The 15906-nt window shown below is 41.9% G+C and overlaps 1 protein-coding gene across 3 annotated transcripts in view; it reads left to right on the plus strand.

Moving 5' to 3' along the window:
* Positions 1-1334: 1334 nt before the first annotated feature.
* Positions 1335-15906, plus strand: part of LOC106568845 (fatty acid CoA ligase Acsl3) — a 30673-nt gene continuing 16101 nt past the window's right edge. Inside the window, exons 1-2 of one of the 3 annotated variants that reach the window (XM_014139568.2) lie at positions 1335-1605; positions 14169-14722. In XM_014139568.2, the coding sequence (XP_013995043.1) occupies positions 14360-14722 (363 nt within the window). In that variant the 5' untranslated portion in view covers positions 1335-1605; positions 14169-14359. The remainder of the gene's footprint in view (positions 1606-14168; positions 14723-15906) is intronic. The other 2 variants (XM_014139570.2, XM_014139569.2) reach the window with 2 other exon arrangements.

Here is a 15906-nt window from a genome sequence, read left to right on the forward strand (position 1 = left end):
CTGCAGCTAGCGACTGGAACAAACTGCAAAAACACTCAATCTGGACCGTTTTAACTCCATCTCTTCATTCAAAGACTCAATCATGGACACTCTTACTGATAGTTGTGACTAATCGTGTGATGTATTGTTGTCTCTACCTTCATGCCCTTTGTGCTGCTGTCTGTGCCCAATAATGTTTGTACCATGTTTTGTGCTGCTACCATGTTGTACTGCTGCCATATTGTGTTGCTACCATGTTGTTGTCATGTTGTGTTGCTTCCATGCCGTGTTTTCATGTGTTGCTGCCATGCTATGTTGTTGTCTTAGGTCGCTCTTTATGTAATGTTGTGGTGTCTGTCTTGTCGTGATGTGTGTTTTGTCCTATCTTTTAATTGTATTTTTAATCCCAGCCCCCATCTGGTAGGACGTCATTGTAAATAAGAATTTGTTCTTAACTGACTTGCCTAAAGGTACAACAAATATATATAAGTTGCACATCATCATCGGCACAATCGGCAGGGGCTCTTAATTAAAAAAAATTAAACATTCTCACTCCTTTTTTTGTATTTATAATACAGATCAACAACTTACAGTGCTACATCATACAAAACAGAACGCAGGTATTAACAAGAAAATACTAAAACATACAAAACATATCAATGAAATAATAAAATAATAAACAATTCTAGTGCAATTGTAATCACTCTGAAAAAAAGATCATTAGAATGATTCTGGAAAATGTTATTCTTGTTGTTATTCACTAGGGATAATGTTTTAATAAGATAGTTAAATTCAATCAAAAATATGTGCAATTTTGGTATAGAATTTTGGAATTTTTGTTTGTGTATAAAGTATTTGGCAACAAGAATTTAAAAAATCACAATCATTTCAATGGTCTTGTTATCATTGCAATAGTAACATATTATATCCTTCGTGCCAAAAACATGGGTAGTGTTCATAATGGTAAGTAAGTGTTCTGCAAGGTTTTCCCAAAATTCTGACACAAATTTACATCCAAAGAACAAGTGAGACAGATTCTCACATTCTTTTTCACAGAAAACGCAGATATCATCAATAGCCACAAATTTGGACAACATAGAATTACATGGATATATCTTATGTACAATTTTAAAGTGCACTTCCTTAAATTTGTTTGGTATACAATATTTGTAAGGCCTTAACCATGCATTTGTTCCAGACAATGTCAGGAATAAGCATGTTCCAGAAAATGTTTCCTCTTGGTGTAAGTTGGTTTTGTGAATGGTGAATTTGACTTATATATTTATTACAACAAGATTTCTCAAGCCTTCCAAACTAGGCAGGGGCCCTTCCTCTGACCGCCAGTAACCCTGGGACATCACAGCTACCTCAAGCACGCGCCACCTTCAGCGGTCCAATCGCAGGCAAGCGGACTGCCTTAACAACGTTTCGTTTCCCCATCACTTCCGGGCTGGTAACAAGGGCCATTGATGCCTGCAGATTTTCATAAAAATATCTTAGTTTAATAAATACATTGGCGCCATTGCTGTGATGTTTTGGGAGTGATATGGTCACAAAGCCTACAAATGAGGTTGGTGTATTGACAAAATTCTTCCAAGAGACGCGGGAATAGCGGATGATGGTGAGGTGAGGTTGCATTGTCTGGGCTCTCGATTCTTGCAGATGTGCTGCGATGTTAGCTAACGTTAGCTGGCTAGCAAATCTATTTTGTAGCTTGCTACCGGTAGCTCTCTCGACGGATAATCCAATGTTATTTGGTGTAATTGAAATGAGACTCAATAGGTTACTAGCTAGTGTCGGCTTGCTTTTGTCGAAACGTTTTTTATTTAATTTGTATTAGTTAGCTGTGTGTGTCATCCACAGCTGTAATGCCGGGCTGTTGATGCTAACGGTAGATATATTTGATAGGCGCTTTCCTGTCTGGCGACGTTAGCTACCGTAGTGAACTAGCTTACTAACGTTAGCTTACTGTGGTATTGACAAAAGGGTTTCATCATGGCATTTTGAGTGTGTTGATCTCCCCATTTATATCACGTTTTATTAAACGGATCTGGGTAACAGTTAGTTACCTAACTATTTGGTTTGTTTGTTATATTTTTAGTTAGTTAGTGAACGTTAACTATCTACCTGTAGCATATTTAGTTAGCGTAGACTATTTTTGCATAGATATGGAACAATTGTTCATCCAACAATGTGGTAACGTTATTGTCTTTTGGCCTGTCAAACTATCTAGCATTATAGACCCTGCTAAGTAGGGCTAACTGTCCTTACCATACCGGTAACGTTGGTCAAACAAATGCGTCATGGCAACAGACAATCACAAATGTCACCTGACACATGTCTGGAGAGGAGCCTGTGGTGTTTCCTTTCTGTGAGAAGGAGATGGTGTGTGCTGTGCAGATAACAATGACAACTAGAATATAATGATGGTGAGAAGGCCATAGATAGAATGAAACCTTTCAGATAGGAGGTGACAGATTTGGAGTCTCGTGGGTATGGGCTGACTGAACCAGTTCAGGATGTAGGGTGGTCAGGTGCTTTGATTTGATTAACTTATGCCAATACTGCTATGGCACCACATTAGGCATCATTCACATCTTGTTAGTTACAAATACTTTAGCTGTTGTGCAAACGGTGTTTATGACACTGGTGGACAGAGTGGTGGATTCCGCCAGATGATTTAACAAGGCACATTCTCTCTTTATCTCTCTCTGTGTGTGTCTGTTTCAAGGACTCTAGGAATGTTGTCTTGTCTTTACTTTGGGGTCAAGTGGAAGTAGACAGAGTTTACACAGCAGAGCATGTCTTCTGGGTGATTGAGAGTTCTGTTTTCCAGAACCAGACTTGACCTAGACTATCCCTAACAATAACAGAACAACAACGACTCATTTGTTTACAATTACAGGAGTAGAACTAGCTATATGTTTACTGTGCTGTTAGGCCTACATTTCAGTTTCATAGTTCCCGTTCAGCCATGTGGTCTGCGAGCCATTATTACTCTGCGCCATGACTCATTTAAGTGGAGACTCAGAGTAGCCGAAAACTTGACTGGGAGATCTTTTGAGGCGTGTCCTCTAATTAGCCTGTCCTTTCTACCATAGAGGATGGACCTGCAGTTCTGGTCTTGTTTGTCAAAGCCTTTGATGAAGAGCTGTGAGACTTTGCATTAGTGGCTGTACTAGTTTAGACTAGTCTGACTTGGTGACCTCTGTGGGTCATTCCACCTCAAAAAGCACAAGAAAGGGGATTTTGACACCCACCATCTCAGATTTCTGAAGTAGTTTCTGTAGTTAGTAACAGATACGATTAGCATTTCAGAAACAACATGTTCTTGAAATATAATTTGATCTCTGAGAAATTAAGCTAATTGATTGCACCCAAATTGGCCATTTTCATTTATAGGATTCAGATAATATTCATATATTAAATATAGTACCCAACATCTGATTTACACCAAAGTTCTTCCTACCAATGAATATTAAAAAAATCTAAAGCCACTCACAGACCCCCCCACACCGCATGCCAATCCCACCCAACAGCCAGTTCACAGTTCTCTATGTTTGACAAGTAGTATGAAACTGTGGCTTGGAGTATTGCTTCTCCATACTATTTAATGTATTCCCTGTGAATCTGGTGATGTTTTTTTCCCCTTTTCAGAGAAATTAGTAATTGAAGTCGCTTGCATTATTTGCCATAAAGTAGTGTGAAAGTACAAGGTTTTGATCACTAGATGCAGCTGTTCTTGCTATACCACAACACTATTTTATCCATTGTGCTGGTCTCTTGTGTTTATTAAATTGATCACAACATTTCCTTTGTGACTTTGGGTAGAAAACCAATGGATTCATCTCATTATGAAAATAAATGTTGTGGTCATACTCACAATTCAAGCCAGCAATTCAGTTTAATAATAGCAACCTAATGTGTCAAACCAACTCTCCTCGAGTAGTCCAACAAGTGTCTGTTCTCTGAGGGCTATCCCTATGCAATTCTCATACAAAGACTTTTCCTGGAAGCCCAAAACTTTGATGGTGAAATGCGCTAGGGACTTCATTGTTGTGACAACCCTAATAAAATATTGAATTGCATGGCAGTCTTATGTTTGTCAATACAGTTATTAGGAAACAACTCTGTATATTGTGATTAGTGACATCACCCATGGTATTGGGTTGGGTTTAATTCACACTACTTTCCCGAGTGGTGCAGCAGTCTAAGGCACTGCATCTCAGTGCAAGAGGTGTCACTACAGACCCTGGTTCGATTCCAGACTGTATCACAACAGGCCATGATTGGTCCAGCGTCGTCCGGGTTAGGGTTTGGCAGGGGTAGGCTGTCATTGTAAATAAGTTTAACTGACTTGCCTAGTTAAATAAAGGTTAAATTAAAAATACATTTTTTTAAAAAACATTACAAAACACTATACAGTGTGTGTTTTCAACTATTTCCATTTGAAGACCATTTGAGACCATAACATTGAAACCATTAGAACTGCTGTAGCCTAATGGTTTGCTTGTTCATCAGGAATGGTCTAACAGTAACTAATCCAGACCTTTTTTGAAGGAAATAAACCACACACAAATGGGCCGTTTCCTGGACACAGATTAAGCATAAAAGAAGGACAAACTGATTTGCTTTCATGGAGGACTGGCTTGAATTGTGAGGATGGCCACACAATTTATTTCTGTCATGGGCCAAATCTATTGGTTTTCTACCCAAAGTTACAATGGAAATTGTGTGATCTGTTTAATAAACACGATACCAGCAAAATGGATAAGAGTGTGGCTGTATGGCAGAAACTGCTGCATCTAGTGGTCAAAACCTGGTACTTTCACACTACTTCATGGTAAAGGATGCAAGGAACTTCCATAACGATTTTCTCTGAATAGGAGGAAAAAAACTTAGCTGAGAAGACATTACATAGGATGAAGAAACAATATCCGAGCCGCAGCTCTATCCTACTTGTTAAACATAGAGAACTGATACTATATACTGGTTGTTGGGGTGGGATTGGTGTGGGGGCTCCGTGGAGGGCTTTTGACTATCTTTCTTACTCATTGTTAAAAAAAGGTTTGGTCCAAATCCGATATTAGGTTCTATATTTATTGAATATTTTATTTATTCTATAAATTCAGATGAACAATTTGGGTGCAATCAATTAGCTTCATTTCTCAGAGATAAAATGATATTCTAACAAAATAATGTTGCCGTAATGCTAATCTTATCTGTTTCTAAATAATAAAAAACGATTTCAGAACAATCTGAGATGGTGGGTGTCATGGTTTGCTGAAATGACATCGAACAAACCTGTGTCAGTTGGTCTGTGTCAGAGTCACAGGCTGCAAGTTTTGAAGTCAAGAATGCGTGACCATTGATCAGAGGACAGTATGAGTTCACCTTTGAAAGGTCATGGGTTAGTCTAGCTTCCCACACAACCTAGAAAAACGTGTTCAGGGAAGTGTGTGTGAGACAGGGCGATTCTACTTCCCTATGCTGAACTAGGCCTATAGTCTCCCTTGAGATCAATTCATTTCTTTGGAGCAAAATCTATTGGGAGGAAATCTAGATCAAGTCTTGCCTGCAGTTACTATCAGGATAGTAACACAGCTCAGTCCAAATTTGTTATCTATAACACGATCCTAGTTGTGAATAGGGCTGTTGCGGGAACATATTACCGCCACACCGGCAGTCACGGGTCATGACCGCAGTAAAATGCCATGTGACTCTGAGTCACGGTAATCCCCTTTTATGCACTCTGGACATGCTTTGGTAGAACCCAACTTGCTAACTACCATCAGGTCCTAATGGTCTGGTATTCAGGGCTCTATTGTTCCTCCATCAGGTCCTAATGGCCTGGTACTCAGGGCTCTATTGTTCCTCCATCAGGTCCAAATGGCCTGGTACTCAGGGCTCTATTGTTCCTCCATCAGGTCCTAATAGCCTGGTAGTCAGGGCTCTATTGTCCCTCCATTTAAAAATGGCTTCCTCAGCATCTTAAATAAGCATGCCCCATTCAAGAAATTTAGAACCAGGAACAGATATAGCCCTTGGTTCTCCCCAGACCTGACTGCCCTTAACCAACACAAAAACATCCTGTGGCGTTCTGCGTGAGCATCGAACAGCCCCCGTGATATACAACTTTTCAGGGAAGTTAGGAACAGATATACACAGGCAGTTAGAAAAGCCAAGGCTAGCTTTTTCAAGCAGAAATTTGCTTCCTGCAACACAAACTCAAAAAAGTTATGGGACACTGTAAAGTCCATGGAGAATAAGAGCACCTCCTTCCAGCTGCCCACTGCACCGAGGATAGGAAACTCTGTCACCACCGATAAATCCACTATAATTGAGAATTTCAATAAGCATTTTTCTACGGCTGGCCATGCTTTCCACCTGGCTACCCCTACCCCGGTCAACAGCACTGCACCCCCCACAGCAACTTGCCCAAGCCTTCCCCATTTCTCCTTCTCCCAAATCCAGTCAGCTGATGTTCTGAAAGAGCTGCAAAATCTGGACCCCTACAAATCAGCCGGGCTAGACAATCTGGAGCCTTTCTTTCTAAAATTATCTGCTGAAATTGTTGCAACCCCTATTACTAGCCTGTTCAACCTCTCTTTCGTGTCGTCTGAGATTCCCAAAGATTGGAAAGCAGCTGCTGTCATCCCCCTCTTCAGAGGGGGGGGACACTCTTGACCCAAACTGCTACAGACCTATATCTATCCTACCCTGCCTTTCTAAGGTCTTCGAAAGCCAAGTCAACAAACAGATTACCGACCATTTCGAATCCCACCGCACCTTCTCCGCTATGCAATCTGGTTTCAGAGCTGGTCATGCTCAAGGTCCTAAATGATATCTTAACCACCATCGATAAGAAACAATACTGTGCAGCCGTCTTCATTGACCTGGCCAAGGCTTTCGACTCTGTCCATCACCACATCCTCATCGGCAGACTCAGTAGTCTTGGTTTCTCAAATGATTGCCTCGCCTGGTTCACCAACTACTTCTCTGATAGAGTTCAGTGTGTCAAATCGGAGGGCCTGTTGTCCGAACCTCTGGCAGTCTCTATGGGGGTGCCACAGGGTTCAATTCTTGTGCCGACTCTCTTCTCTGTATACATCAATGATGTCGCTCTTGGTGCTGGTGAGTCTCTGATCCACCTCTGTGCAGATGACACCATTCTGTGTACTTCTGGCCCTTCTTTGGACACTGTGTTAACAACCCTCAAGACGAGCTTCAATGCCATACAACTCTCCTTCCGTGGCCTCCAACTGCTCTTAAATACAAGTAAAACTAAATGCATGCTCTTCAACCGATCGCTGCCTGCACCTGCCCACCCGTCCAGCATCACTACTCTGGACGGTTCTGACTTAGAATATGTGGACAACTACAAATACCTAGGTGTCTGGTTAGACTGTAAACTCTCCTTCCAGACTCACATCAAACATCTCCAATCCAAAGTTAAATCTAGAATTGGCTTCCTATTTCGCAACAAAGCATCCTTCACTCATGCTGCCAAACATACCCTCGTAAAACTGACCATCCTACCGATCCTCGACTTTGGCGATGTCATTTACAAAATGGCCTCCAATACCCTACTCAATAAACTGGATGCAGTCTATCACAGTGCCATCCGTTTTGTCACCAAAGCCCCATATACTACCCACCACTGCGACCTGTACGCTCTCGTTGGCTGGCCCTCGCTTCATACTGATCGCCAAGCCCACTGGCTCCTGGTCATCTACAAGACCCTGCTAGGTAAAGTCCCCCCTTATCTCAGCTCGCTGGTCACCATAGCAGCACCCACCTGTAGCACGCGATCCAGCAGGTATATCTCACTGGTCACCCCCAAAGCCAATTCCTCCTTCGGCCGCCTCTCCTTCCAGTTCTCTGCTGCCAATGACTGGAACGAAATACAAAAATCTCTGAAACTGGAAACACTTATCTCCCTCACTAGCTTTAAGCACTAGCTGTCAGAGCAGCTCACAGATTACTGCACCTGTACATAGCCCATCTATAATTTAGCCCAAACAACTACCCCTTCCCCATACTGTATTTATTTATTTAGCTCCTTTTCACCCCATTATTTCTATTTCTACTTTGCACTTTCTTCCACTGCAAATCTACCGTTCCAGTGTTTTACTTGCTATATTGTATTTACTTCGCCACCATGGCCTTTTTTTGCCTTTACCTCCCTTATCTCACCTCATTTGCTCACATTGTATATAGACTTATTTTTCTACTGTATTATTGACTGTGTGTTTGTTTTACTCCATGTGTAACTCTGTGTTGTTGTATGTGTCAAACTGCTTTGCTTTATCTTGGCCAGGTCGCAATTGTAAATGAGAACTTGTTCTCAACTTGCCTACCTGGTTAAATAAAGGTGAAATAAAACATTAAAAAAATTAATGGCCTGGTACGCGGGGCTCTATTGTTCCTCTAAACACTCTGACAGTAATGCAAATACAATCAAAAATCACATCAAAGACTTATCATCATGACAGTATGGTGCTTTTAAAACTCAGCTCACTGTGATTGATTTGAAGAAAGAAGTTCAACAGGTTGAAACAGTGTAAAACATGGTTATTGTGGATGTTGTTTCAAAGCCCAACACAACGAAATGGACAGCACTTTCTAAGATGATGATTCATTCAATACATATAGGCTTATGACCCCAAGCCCGAAAACAAACAACAACCCTGAATTAAAATGATGATTGTGCCGTTATGCAGTATATAACCTACTGCATATTACGCATGGCTGAAAAACATAAAACAAAACTGATTTAAGATGTCTTTAGTACATAATTGATCTAGCCTATACTCCAATATTAATGAGTAGTCACCTTTGATTGTAGACTGTATTATTATGCATACTGGATGGACTGGTTACCTTATGCTACGCTCCAACATTTCTACCCATGAGTCTGGGAGAGAACGTAGAGGCCTAGGCAATGTTGTTGGTGCATTGATTGTGCAGGGCGGCTTACAGAGTTAGTCTACAATTATAGTGAATTTGTATTATATTTTAGAATTAATTGGGTGACACATTACCTTTAACTACAGAATATCTCACAGCTGTGCATTTCCATCTCCTCCCCTCTCACCTTCATTGCTTTCTTGAGCATTTGAGGGGCTGTTCACAGTTTTTGTGAAATATGTTTAGTTGCGAAAACATGTTTCTATCGATGTTCCCGAACAGATTTCACTTGGTTTCCCAAATTAAGCCCTGGAGAGCCCATGGCATACAGAGTTTGGGCGCAATATCACCTGTCGGGGCAGCGAGAGCGTGCTCTTCAAACAGGAATATCACCTGTCGGGGCAGCGAGAGCGTGCTCTTCAAACAGGAATATCACCTGTCGGGGCAGCGAGAGCGTGCTCTTCAAACAGGAATATCACCTGTCGGGGCAGCGAGAGCGTGCTCTTCAAACAGGAATATCACCTGTCGGGGCAGCGAGAGCGTGCTCTTCAAACAGGAATATCACCTGTCGGGGCAGCGAGAGCATGCTCTTCAAACAGTGGTTGATGTGAGGAGTGAAGTAAGTGTTCTTATTTATTTCTCAGCTGCTCATATTAAGCACATGCTCCGCTATAAAACCCAAGTAGCATCATTGAAAAACGGACCGGCGGGAAAGCGTGCGGCCTCCATTCGCTATTGGAGCACATACAGATTACATTTATTTTTTGCCCCCTGCCTCATTTCCAGCCGATTTGATAATGGGCCATTCTAAATCAAAACACATTTGACATATTAGTAAAGACAAGATTACATTGAGAATAGTCTGATGGGTGAAAAGGAAGGAGCACAAGCTGCTACTTTTTCAAATCATCAATAGTCTAAAGTCGCACCATGCAGCCTATATAAACAGTGCCTTCGGAAAGTATTCAGACCCCTTGACTTTTTCCAACATTTTTTACGTTACAGCCTTATTCTAAAATAGATTGTCGTTTTTCCCCCCCCTCATCAATCTACACACAATACCCCATAATGACAAAACAAAAACAGGTTTTTAACAGGTAAACTGAAATATCTCATTTACATAAGTATTCAGACCCTTTGCTCAGTACTTTGTTGAAGCACCTTTGGCAGCAATTACAACCTTGTCTTCTTGGGTATGACGCTAAGCTTGGCACATCTGTATTTGGGGCGTTTCTCCCATTCTTCTCTGAAGATCCTCTTGTCAGGTTGGTTGGGGAGCGTCGCTGCACAGCTATTTTTAGATCTCTCCAGAGATGTTCGGGCTCTGGCTGGGCCACTCAAGGACATTCATAGACTTCTCCCGAAGCCACTCCTGCGTTGTATTGGCTTGGTGCTTAGGGTCGTTGTCCTGTTGGAAGGTGAACCTTCGCCCCAGTCTGAGGTCCTGAGCGCTCTGGAGCAGATTTCCACCAAGGATCTCTCTGTACTTTGCTCTGTTCATCTTTCATCTGACAATAACGTACTGACAATTTCATGACCGTCACAGACCTAGTTGGTGAAGCATGAAAACTGATAAGGCCTCGACTATTCCAGAAATAAGATGTGATCAAAACAATAACAGATAGAATCCCAGCCCTATGGCGAAGGTAGTTGCCTTGCTAATAGCATAAAGATAACTGGGATTCTACACAACATAAACAGTCACCTAACCCCTGCGTTGGAGCCTTGTCTAGTAGTAGTGGTCTTTTCCATCTAAAAGGACCATTGAGCATCAACGTGAAGTTTATAGGAGCATATCAAATGCGGTGATATTTCTAGGAAATGAAGGCATAGATAAAAATTTTTTCAACCATTTTCCATCTTGTGTGCAAAACTGTCAAGGCAAAGCTGTCATCCAGGCAAAGGGTGGCTACTTTGAAGAATCTCATCTAAAATATATTTTAACACTTTTTTTGGTTACTACATGATTCCATATGTGTTATTTCATAGTTTTGATGACCTCACTATTGTTCAACAATGTAGGAAATAGTAAAAATAAAGAAAAACCCTTGAATGAGTAGGTGTGTCCAAACTTTTGACTGGTACTGTATGTCCTCAATAAATATGACAGTAAATACAAAACTTGTTTAGTTTATCTTCTTATGTGTATCTATCTATGGCAGGGGATAATAATTATGCAAAGTGTTTGTGCTAAACCACCACAAGAGGTGGCTGGCTGAATGAATTAAACTTTTGTCTCAAAGTAAATCTGAAATGGCCCCGTTCACAAATGAGCATTGAAATGCAGTAACATGCTGTTCGTAATGTCACCACTAGGTGTCAGCATTTTGTCTTGAGTTGATTTACAGTCAAAGGTCATGTAAACAAACACTTTATGGCAACCTCTAGCTAGCTAACGGTAGCTTCTTATCTCATCATTAATGCAAGCACATGGCCTGAATTATAGATCAACGCCAATTGTCTTCCTTTCTGCAGATTGCATATTTCAGAAAACAAACTGAATAAGCCCACTAGCTAACGTGATAGGCTCAGACCGTAGCAGTGCTCTTTTTGTATCAAGGACGAGTGTTCACTTTGGCACCAGTCCAGTGTTGGCACATACAGTTGAAGTCGGAAGTTTGCATACACTTAGGTTGGAGTCATTAAAACTCGTTTTTCAACCACTCCACAAATTTCTTGTTACAAACTATAGTTTTGGCAAGTCGGTTATGACATCTACTGTGTGCATGACACAAGTAATTTTTCCAACAATTGCTTACAGACAGATAATTTCACTTAATTAACTGTATCACAATTCCAGTGGGTCAGATGTTTACATACACTAAGATGACTGTGCCTTTAAACAGCTTGGAAAATTCCAGAAAATGATGTCATGGTTTTAGAAGCTTCTGATAGGCTAATTGACATTTGAGTCAATTGGGAGTGTACATGTGGATGTATTTCAAGACCTACCTTCAAACTCAGTGCCTCTTTGCTTGACATCATGGGAAAATCTAAAGAATTCAGCCAAGACCTCAGAAAAAAAAATGTAGACCTCCACAAGTCTGGTTCATCCTTGGGAGCAATTTCCAAACGCCTGAAGGTACCACGTTCATCTGTACAAACAATAGTACGCAAGTATAAACACCATGGGACTACGCAGCCGTCATACCGCTCAGGAAGGAGACGTGTTCTGTCTCCTAGAGATGAACGTACTGTGTAATAAGTGCAAATCAACCCTAGGACAACAGCAAAGGACCTTGTGAAGATGCTGGAGGAAACAGGTACAAAAGTATCTATATCCACAGTAAAACGAGTCCTATATTGACATAACCTGAAAGGCCGCTCAGCAAGGAAGAATCCACTGCTCCAAAACCGCCATTAAAAAAGCCAGACTACGGTTTGCAACTGCACATGGGGACAAAGATCGTACTTTTTGGAGAAATGTCCTCTGGTCTGATGAAACAAAAATAGAACTGTTTGACCATAATGACCATCGTTATGTTTGGAGGAAAATGGGGGACGCTTGCAAGCCGAAGAACACCATCCCAACCGTGAAGCACAGGGGTGGCAGCATCATGTTGTGGGGGTGCTTTGCTGCAGGAGGGACTGGTGCACTTCACAAAATAGATGGCATCATGAGGTCGGAAAATTATGTGGATATATTAAAGCAACATCTCAAGACATCAGTCAGGAAGTTAAAGCTTGGTCGCAAATGGGTTTTCCAAATGGACAATGACCCCATGCATACTTCCAAAGTTTTGGCATAATGGCTTAATCACCACAAAGTCAAGGTATTGGAGTGGCCATCACAAAGCCCTGACCTCAATCCTATAGAAAATTTGTGGGCAGAACTGAAAAAGCGTGTGCGAGCAAGGAGGCCTACAAACCTGACTCAGCTACACAAGCGCCATCAGGAGGAATGGGCCAAAATTCACCCAACTTATTGTGGGAAGCTTGTGGAAGGCTACCTGAAACGTTTGACTCAAGTTAAACTATTTAAAGGCAATGCTACCAAATACTAATTGAGTGTATGTAAACTTCTGACCCACTGGGAATGTGGTGAAATAAATAAAAACTGACATAAATAAAGTGGTGATACTAACTGACCTAAGACAGGGAATTTCTACTAGGATTAAATGTCAGGAATTGTGAAAAACTGAGTTTAAATGTATTTGGCTAAGGTGTATGTAATCTTCCGACTTCAACTGTACATAGCACAGATTGCTAGCTAGATAGCTAAGCTAACTAACTACCTTGCTGGCTAGATAGCCAGCACACGTTAGCTAAGTGAGAATGTGATGAGGACAGGACAAGCTACTACTCAACTTCAGACCACCATGCCTTCTCTCTCTCTCTCTCTCTCTCTCTCTCTCTCTCTCTCTGTGTCTTGTTGTTACCTAGGGCTGAATGATGTTCAATGAGCAGTACGTAGAGCACCCTCTTCTGGCAACCATTGAACATTTCTAAAAATGACAGCAAATGAGCAGATGTATTAGTTTTTTCTATGTATATAATATCAGTGCTTTATCTGTGTAATAAATACCGATACAAATATTTCTGTGAAAGGCTGATGTCGGCCGATAAAGAAAGATATTTGTACTCCAAAGAGGGGCGGTGGTGGAGGGGTTAAATAAAAAAAAAAGTGAAAAAAATAAAATGTTTTTACTGATAACAATTTTGTTTATGAATTACTAAGTGATTCAAATGCATCACTGTTACCAAATCGGTGACCGAAAAATCTGGAACTGATTGACTGCAATTGAATTGGCTACAATGGGAAATCATAGTCGTCCCAACCCACAGTACAGTAGAGTACATTACAGTAGAACAGAGTTACAGTAAAGAAAAGTAGAGCACACGTGTAGAGTACAGTATAATGTAATATACTCTACTGAACCATATTCTGCTTTTCTGTACTGTACTATATTGCAGGGATCGCGTTGACGCCGAATTTTGCATTTTTCAAGCAGACCCCCCACCCCCCCTGACGTGACCCCTGGTGTGTGTTTTAATTATTAGAATTTGTTTTACATAGTGGTGCAGCCCAATCCACAAGGGGGCGCAGCGGCCCTCTTACGTTCTTTCGAGACAACCCTGGTCTGATGGAGATTACACTGCTTGCCTAATTTGACTATTATTCCAAGGAGATTAGAGCCATGTAGCCCAAATTCATGGCTGGGTGGTCTAACAGTGGTACATTACTAATGTGTTTCATTTTTTAAATGCATTTGAGCTGTCTATCCCTCTCCGCTATGCCTGTCTTCATCTCTAAAGTGTTTTCTGTTCTCTCACTACAGGTGAGCTGACTCTAAAACCGTGCTGTGTCTGTCAGTCCATCCGTCAAGCGGCTCTATCAGAGGAACCACCAGTGCATGAGAAGGAACACAATCAGTTTTCGAAAGAAGTGTTGGGGTGTATCCCTCACACTTCCTGCCCCACCCACCTCAACTCAGGCTCCACCCCGTGACCCTTGACCCCTGACATCAAGATGAAACTAAAAGAGGACATGAACCCACTGCTGCTGCAGGTCTTCCGCTCGGTTGTCTGGGTCTACTCGGTCATCACCTTCCTGCCCTGGTACCTGCTCTCGGGCGCTGGAGCCAACCTAGACCGGGCGCGGCGGGTCAAGGCGCGGTCAGTGAGTGGTCGCCCGGCGGGCCCTTACCGGGCGACCAACCATGAGGATGGTAGCCAGCAGAAGCTGGTGTCTTCCTTGCACCCAGGAGTGGACACCCTGGACAAGGTGATGGAGTATGGAGCGGCCAGGTTTCCAGAGAGGAACTGCCTGGGCACGAGAGAGGTGCTGAGCGAGGAGGACGAGCTCCAACCCAACGGGAAGGTCTTCAAGAAGGTGAGGAAGAGGGTGAAAAGTGGATTTAATTATCTTTCTTGATACAGTGCCTTTGGAAAGTATTCAGACCCCTTTACTTTTTCCACATTTTGTTACGTTACAGCCTTATTTTAAAATGGATTAAATAAATACAAATCCTCAGCAATCTACACACAATAACCCATTTCTTAAAAATAAAAAACAGAAATACCTTATTTACATAAGTATTTACACCCTTTGCTATGAGATTTGAAATTGAGCTCAGGTGCATCCTGTTTCCGTTGTTCATCCTTGATGTTTCTACAACTTTATTGGAGTCCACCTGTAGTAAATTAAATTGATTGGACATGATTTGGAAAGTCACACACCTGTCTCTATGTAAGGTCCCACAGTTAACAGTGCATGTCAAAGCAAAAACCAAGCCATTAGGTCGAAGGAATTGTCCATAGAGCTCAGAGACAGAATTGTGTCAACACAGATCTGGGGAAGGTTTCCAAAAAATGTCTGCAGCATTGAAGGTCCCAAGAACACAGTTGCCTCCAACATTCTTAAATGAAAGAAGTTTGGAACCACCAAGACTCTTCCTAGAGCTGGCAGCCCGGCCAAACTGAGCAATCGGGGGAGAAGGGCCTTGGTCAGAGAGGTGACCTGGAACCCGATGGTCACTCTGACATAGCTCTAAAGTTCTTCTCTGGAGATGGGAGAACCTTCCAGAAGGACAACCATCTCTGCAGCACTCCACCAATCAGGGCTTTATGGTAGAGTGGCCAGACGGAAGCCACTCCTCAGTAAAAGCCACATGACAGCCCGCTTGGAGTTTGCCAAAAGGCACCTAAAGACTCTCAGACCATGAGAAACAAGATTCTCTGGTCTGTTGAAACCAAGATGTAACTAGTTTGGCCTGAATGCCAAATGTCACGTCTGGAGGAAACGGTGAAGCATGGTAGTGGCAGCATCAGGCTGTGGGGATGTTTTTCAGCTGCAGGGACTGGGAGACTAGTCAAAACAATTTAATCCATTTTCAAGTAAGGCTGTAACGTAACAAAATGTGGAAAAAGTCAAGTGGTCTGAATATTTTCCAAAGGCACTGTATAATCTGTGTTTATGTTGTGTATGAGAAAGGCCTCTTCGCTATGGTTGCAGTAGAAGGACATTAGATGGCTCTGTCTGACCCTGTTTGAAGGCAGCTGGTTTTTATAGGTAAT

This window comes from Salmo salar, chromosome ssa14, assembly GCF_905237065.1.
Source record: "Salmo salar chromosome ssa14, Ssal_v3.1, whole genome shotgun sequence".
NCBI lineage: Eukaryota > Metazoa > Chordata > Actinopteri > Salmoniformes > Salmonidae > Salmo > Salmo salar.